Source organism: Pholis gunnellus (assembly GCF_910591455.1).
Source record: "Pholis gunnellus genome assembly, chromosome: 14".
NCBI classification, from domain to species: Eukaryota; Metazoa; Chordata; class Actinopteri; order Perciformes; family Pholidae; genus Pholis; species Pholis gunnellus.
The window spans coordinates 11,271,527-11,279,446 of NC_136541.1; the positions used below are offsets into that span (position 1 = coordinate 11,271,527).

The window sequence follows — 7,920 nt, forward strand, 5'->3', positions numbered from 1 at the left end:
TTAAGCTTTTGAACAAATAACCAGCATTGTTATGACTCATCACACTGTGGATCTCTTTAGTCCCTGAGTAAAACGTAGCAGATGTGACGGCCAGTCTACAGCACCCTACTTTACAAGGGTGCACCCTGACTTTGCGGCCTTGATGTCAAGACTGTCGTCGTCCTGGTGTGTCGGGCTCTTTTTCCTGTTTTCAGTCATATTTTCAGCATCGTTATAGACACACATGAAACTGCAAATCCTGAGTGTAAACTGGAACAAAGCACTAGATAATTGAGTTCCATCCATACGCTCTTGATTACTGCTGCACAGTGCTGAGTGTCGAAATTATGCAGCCATGAGGAGGAGAGAATTTAGTGTGGGAAGAAATTCAAGCATGGCTTCGTTGTGCACATTTTAGTTTGATTTCAAGCACTCAGAGTTAATACTCAACCCCAATGACTCCCATACATACCACATTGTTTCAGCTACTATTCCTCCCAGTGTCCCAGCCCTCCCCTGTCAACACAGTCCGCCTCCAGATTCACTGACTGTCTTGATCTCTGGTCTGATGGCCACATTTTTAACAAGAGGTCTATGAAGGATTTTCCCCTTTCGTGCCGATGGCGGTGGCTGTGAAACACCTCTGGAACAGGATCTCGGGGTCTGGCGGCTGGTTATCACAGTCCAACTTCCTGCTCATGAAGTGTTTTCTGAATCCCTGCGGACCGGAGACACAGGTCGCTCTTCCAGGCGTGGAACCCTCACTGGGAGCTCCTGCTGAAAAGAACAAAGACATATTTCACGAAGTTCTAAGTTACACAGCCTCTGTTCTGTGCACTCACCAGACACAAAACAAAAATGAGTCATTTAAAACCTGATAATTGTGGCGATTTTCTCTGAATTAAAAGGATTTCAGAAAGAGCACATTTGAATGAAAATTCCTTTTCCAGTAAGAGTCTTTATAATCCCATCATTACTTGGTCCCTTGGTAATATTGTCCATGTTACATTCTTGCCAATAATGCATATTGAACTGAATTGGAAGTAATTTTAGGAGATGCTGAACACACACACTAACCTGGTGCTCTGAGGGGTAGGCCGTTGTCAAGACGGCTGGGTTTGGTGGCAATAAAGAGGTAGCAGAGGACACATACGGTGATGAGGAAGGCAAGAAGGACTACTGCTGCAATGGATAGACCAACCAGAGCGCCGATGCTGAGAGGAGAGGAGACAAGGAGGGAGGAGAGAAGAAAAGAGGAGAGAGGAGGAGGAGAGCAGAGGAAAGGAAAATAATAGACATAAGGAGATATGGAAAGAAGGGAAGAGAAGAGATGGAGGAGGGGACATGAGAGGAGAGGAGACAAGGAGAGGGGAGAAGAGGCGAGGAGGAGAGAGAGCGAAGAGGAAGGAAAATAAGAGAGGAGAGGAGATAAGGAGAAAGGAGGAGAGGACAAGGTGATGTGGTGGATACCAAAAGAAGATCAAATATGCAAATATGAATAATTCAGTATCGGATATATAGACAAAGCATTCATGAAAAAAATTAAATAGACAACTGTAATCATCATTTAAAAATATTTTTATAGGCATATTTATCCACAAATTACTTTAATCAAATGGAGCAACTGCACCTTTATTAACATAGCTTGATCACAAGAGAATGTATAAGAGAGTCAGGGTTTGAAACGGGTGGTGCTGCTGCCCACATTTCTGGATAGTTAACAACACCCGCAGTGAATAGTTCATCTGTTGATCATGACAGAATGTGACTATAGCCAACAACAGCTTTAGATTATTTAGGAATTCCGAAGTGACAAAATAACTAAAACAGTAGAAAACAATGACCAACAATAAGATGGGGGCGGGGGGAATACTTTTTTGCCAAATTAAAATTGCCCTCACCTCAGCCACCACATGTATCCGTACTCATAGGGGAAAAAACTGTTGGGATCGTCACAGCAATACTTGACATCATTAAATCCGCAGCAGAAGTGAGCAGCAACAGCATTGCCCGGTCTGGGGCACGAGAACCCGTCCACAAACACACCGTCAGCGCTGTGGTAACTGCTGCATTCAGCGCTCATGCTGCAGCAGGAGATGACTGAGTAGAAGAAAAAAACACTTCTTATCCGAAGATTAAAGTGGTGAAGAAGAAGAAGATCCCTGCAGCCTCGGCGTGAAGGTGCTGCTTCTCCATCTGCTCTGTGCTCTTTAGGAATTGGACAAGAAGGAGGACGGTGGTGGTAATTTTGAATCTGAAGAAAACTGTTGCGCTCTCTCTCTCTCTCTCTCTCTCTCTCTCTCTCTCTCTCTCTCTCTCTCTCTCTCTCCCTCTCTCTCATATACACATATTTATACTGTATATATATATATATATATATATATACACACACATATATATATATTAATATATATATATACATTTATATACACACACATACATGTACCTATTTATATATATATATATATCATACATATCAGTGGTGGCTGGCCAATAGAGGGTCATGGGGCCTTGAGCCACACAAAATATATATATATATATGTATATATATACAAATTGTCAATATTTGTGTTTTTGAACTATGGAAACCCAGTAATATTTGTAAAATATGATATCTGCGCAAAATATCTGCTTTTCCTGCTCGTCCTCTCCGCCTGTCTGCACGTCTCAGCAGCGCTGGGGCCGTCGAGAATTGGCCCAAAAGAGGCGGGTCTATGAAGCAGTTTAGCCAATTGCTGATTAAAGATATAAATGAGTGACATACAATTTAGCCAATCAGCGTCCTCAAATAGATTCGGTTTGGGGCCAAATTCGCCAGCGCCAGCGCGAGCACAGAAGTTTGGCGGAGAAACTTCAGGGCAAAGAGCTGATCCCAGATCAGCCTGACCTCACAATCACACAGCAGACTAGCGGGAAAGGGAAGCAGTACACGAAGCTTCTCTACTAGCTGTACACCAGACAGGTTTGGCTAGCTGGATGCAGTCATGTTAATAACTTATTTAGCTTTTTAAAACAACGGGGACAGATCCAGCCCGGACAGTTAGGGAGTGAGGGAGGAGGAGGTAAGGAAACATGAGAACACCAGGGTACACATGAGAACTCTGTCAAGCTACATATTAGGCAAAGTGAACATCTTTTCTTCTACATCGTTGTCCTCAGTCTCATCTGCTGAACTTGGTCATGGAGGCATCAACATTTAATTGAGATGGTAAATTAACAGTGAAAACTCATCATAGCTTAATTTAACATCAGCATTCCTAATTACACTTCATGTTTACTTCTCCTGATCTTGACCAACAAGGTCCATAGGGGCATCTCAATAAATAAACATGTTCTATTATATTATATTACATTACACACTGATACATACGTATATATATATATATATATATATATATATATATATATATATATATATATATATATATATATAAATGGATACTGTTAGTATTTATCTACTAAACTAACAAAATATTTTTCACCGTCCATTTTTAAAAAGGTTGAAATGCTGTTTAAGGTGTAACAAGATCAACAGAGGCTCTGCCCCCGCATGAAAAGGCTTCACATTATCGGTAAGAGTCCTCCACATGACGAATGTAAAGCATGTAAATCTGTGAAGGTTTCTCTGAACTGTACTTAAATACAGTGACGGCGATATGAGGTTGCAGCCAATTTAGTTGGTCAGATGAAGATTATTGGAAAAACGTTCACCAGCAATTAAAAAATGGAAAGAGACATTTATCAATCAATCAATCACTAATCTTAATTTAAAAAAAGGATTATAAAGGATCAAAATATCAATAAAATAAAATAAATCATAATGATTAACAACAAAATAGAGTAAATAGATTTGACTATACTACTAATAACACTATAATCAGGGACCCTGACCAGGTGAAAACAATCAGGGCCGGGCAGACAATCACACAACAGGGAAACACACAAAAGCAGGTATATACTTCTATAATGAAGTATCAAAAAACATGAACAAGAAAAGTGATGCAACAGCCATGCAAGAAAATCTCATCTCATATGTTCGTAAATGGATGGATGGAGGGAGGGATGGATTACATTTGTGTGTGTGTGTACATGTGAGGGACATATGGTATGAATTATAAAATCTTCTCTAGAGCGTAAAAGGAAAATTAATTCACTTGGAGATTTGTAATGAAACCTCGTGGCTCCAGGATCAGCAGTAACGAGGCAGAGGGGAACATCTTCTAGCTCCATACATCAGTGGGAAGACATTCCTCCACAAATACCATCATATGTGAGACATTCAGTGTGAGGCTTGTGTAAAGGGAGACTCAGTAAGGAGTAAGTCAATAATGTAATCCTTTAAAAAATAAGAAATAACGGTAAAGATATTGTAACAATGAAAAAAGAAGATTGAAGCTGGTGTGACAAAAGGCTGACTGTTTAATTGGATTCTTGGAGATTCAAAAGGGACAAGCCGCTGAAACACGGAGCCACACAATTCAACTATTGTCTGTATGTCTGTTCATGAGCTTTACAAAAGGGGTTGTCAGAAAGAAAAGACAGATAACAGGAGAGTCCCATCAGTTAGACCTTGAATGGAGCACTTAGTCAATGACAATAATCGTTCCTGCCATCCGATACAATGTAATCCCTCATCTAACGCGCGCACACACAGGAACATTGTGACAGTAGAAACAGAAGAGAACAAAAAGAACATTTAGGAAGAGTTAGAAAGAGAGAAGGATCAGTCACATATATCTGCCAGTATCTCAGCACTACATTCATTTAGGCTGCTGTGGGTCGAATCGACTGCACCACTCCAGCCCAACAGGCGGCAACCACACTCATCCTTGCTCTGAGTCGAGCATGCAAAAGTGCCCAAATCTGCTCCGATTTTGCCCTGGGATGACATGTAATGGAATATGTTGTGGCCTGCAGCAGATGACCTGTGGATGTTGAACATGTCTGCCCTCTCTAAATGAATGAGCAGCACACCAGGCCTGACTACTCGCTCTAATCCCAGATTATCTCTGCCGGTCCAATCCAGAAACAGGGAAAAAATTGGCAGAAGAACGGGGATTATTTGACAGTGGTGGGGGGGATTGTGGAGGGACGTGGCGGTTAGAACGCACACCTACTTGTTTCATAAACATCACTCGGCACCCGTCACACACAGACGTACGTGCACATATTACAGTCTCAATTCAGTGTTCACGTCGCACTGATGTCCGTTCTCTCCTCGCTTGTTCATTCAACAGGCGAGTGATCACAGCAGTGACGCGACCCCCCTGCCACTGACAGCCGACCGGCCTTCATCCTCCTCCTCCTCCTCCTCTAACTTCCCCCTGCCATCCATCTCAGCCCTGCATCTCTCCTCCTCCCCGCCAAGAACCGTAAACAAACTACATTATTGCGCTCTGCCACATGACAGACAACACCGACCACCGCTGTGCTCGCTGCATGCTGCACAGCAAAAAGCACACTACAAACTCCCCTCATATGTGCTGCACTTCTTCTCACTCTATTATTATTTTTTTCATTTTTGCCTTCGCTGTTATACTTTCAAATGAGTCCAAGTAAGCTTTTTTTTTTTCAATTAACACCTCCATTGGTATATTTTGTGGCCAGTGCATACAAATTAGAGCGTGAGAACGTGACTGAAAATCTGAAAAGTGCAGAGTGAAATGGCTGATTTAGTGCTATCACAGCATCAGGGAGTAGAGCATCACACCCAAAAAAAGCACAATTCAGCTACTTGAACTGGAGTCATTTGTCGGTGAATGTGTTCTGTAACAATGGGAAAGACTGAGCCGAGCAACTGACTTCAAATCTCCTCCATTGAAGTTGTATATTCTGACATAGAGAGCTTCAGGAACCGTCACTATCCATCCCAGTATCTATTGTGCCGATTGGTGCTTTTCAAACTCTTCTTGCAGCGTTTCGATGTTTAGTGAGATCCCCGTGTCCCTGTGCTTATCAACGACAGTAGAGGTTTCATTAACCACAAGGAGCAGTGTTGAATGCAGAGAGATGTTGAGTGACCTGGTTCTGATCGACACCTAAAGTGGCCTCTGGCTTTTTATGAAATTACATTTTCCAAAAAATGGCAGTTAGCGATTAGCCGGCATCTGAGTCCACGTCTTTAGCCGCAGACAACATCCCATCCCGGAGCCCAGTCAGGGATTACACAGCAGCCTCGCAGCAGATGTGGCATCTGGGATTACAATTAGAGTAATGTCACCCATCATGTGAAAGCTTGTTATGTTAACATAACAGGAGAGCCTCTGCTTTTGCCCTTGTGCAACACGTGGGGCGTTGTTGTTAATGGAAATGAACTACGCCGTTTGCATTGTGAAGGACTTTGATTTAATCAGCATGATGGAGGTCTGAAGGTGTATGCACGGGGGCTCTTTTTTTTGCTTTTATTGCAATATTATTTGTGTCTCTCCTGTCTTCATAACTTCATGAATCGACTTTGAGCCTATTTTTTGCTCTCTTGGCACTTTTCCTCCTCACATTCTCACATTGTTTTTCCATTTAGTTTTCCTCTTTCTCAGTTACTTTAGCTTCAAATCCCTCCTGCATCCTTGTGTGTCGCTGTCAAACACATCCCATCCTTGCTCCCTGTTTTGCCTCTATTACGGGCTGTAATAAGATAAGATAATCCTTTATTAGTCCCACAGTGGGGACATTTGCAGGATTACAGCTGCAGAATGGATAGTGCAAACGAACAAGAGACATAAATAAATACAAAAATAAGAACAAAACAAGTATAATAAATAAGTAATCACATAGTAAATGTATAATAAATAAGTATAACACGTACAATATGATATAATCTGAATGTTTTTTATTGTACAGTGGGTTGCACAGATAATTGATAATGCACAGTGGATACATTGGAATATTGCATAAATGAACTTTGTTTGGTATGTGCGATCTACTGGGAGCAGTGTCTGTTGTGCAGTCTGACAGCAGCAGAAAGGAAGGACCTGCGCTATCTCTCCATCACACACCGCGGGTGAAGCAGCCGCGGGACGTGGCAGAAGTTGTGCTAAACACAACTTGTTAAACATTTTACCCAATCAGAAGCCAGAAGAGACTGCAGTCATTATTGGCCCTAATTAAGCACCCTGCAATAAAGAGCTGCTTATCCTTCCAAACACAAAGCAACGACATTAACGTTACAATGAACTGTGTCCTGTGTGGCATCTAATGCCATTTGCATACAAGTATTTCTCTATTTTACAAATGGCTCGAACTCCACGATTATGTTTCACCCATTTGTGCACGCAACTGAAATGTTTTATTCTGTTGATGGAAAAGTTCTCTAGGCTTGCCTAAGCACAAATCTAAATTTAAATGTCGATATTGGTCTAAGCGTTTGGCTCAGAGGTGAGCTTTTCTTATCACACTGTATTTAGTCTTTGGGCACTTGGGACTACCGTTTTTTCTTTCTTTTAAATGGTGGAATATGTCCAAGAATAAACATGAAAGACAAAGGGATTTTGATTGTTTTCAGCACACACATGGGAGGGGCTCCTATCTATGTATTCCAATTAAAGTTGCATAACTATTATTAAATATGCAGCAGGTGAAGCCATCCTCCATAAGTTGCAATGCACTTTCAGGAAGTGTTTGTTTCAATTAAGCCCGATGAGTATATGGCAGACATTTCCATTGAACCACTTGAGAGCGGAGACGGTGGAGAGGATAGTGGGGATCGCACATTTGGGTATTTAAGTGTAAATTGATAGACCTCTGCTGTTCATATCAATCTGAGATCTTCCGTTAAAGTTTATTCAGTGCATCTTGATCTTTGTACTCATTTGATTCTAATTTAATTAAATCTTTTTTTCGCTAATGAGTAGAGTCAGGGATTACAATTTGAAATCCAGAAATTGCATTCTATATGTTATATCTTACTCGTTGGATGAGTGGGTCGATATCATTGTCTCTGTT

The 7,920-nt window shown here is 41.5% G+C and overlaps 1 protein-coding gene across 1 annotated transcript; it reads right to left on the bottom strand.

Moving 5' to 3' along the window:
• Positions 1-571: 571 nt before the first annotated feature.
• On the bottom strand, positions 572-2,065 carry LOC306705799 (protein shisa-like-2A; the record flags this gene model as incomplete). The annotated part of the gene is made up of 3 exons (XM_079172650.1): positions 1,881-2,065; positions 1,057-1,193; positions 572-756 (listed from the first exon to the last, which is right to left on the bottom strand). Exons 1-3 carry the CDS (start codon positions 2,060-2,062, stop codon positions 572-574), a joined length of 504 nt encoding a protein of 167 aa, XP_079028776.1. The 5' UTR covers positions 2,063-2,065.
• Positions 2,066-7,920: the final 5,855 nt, after the last annotated feature.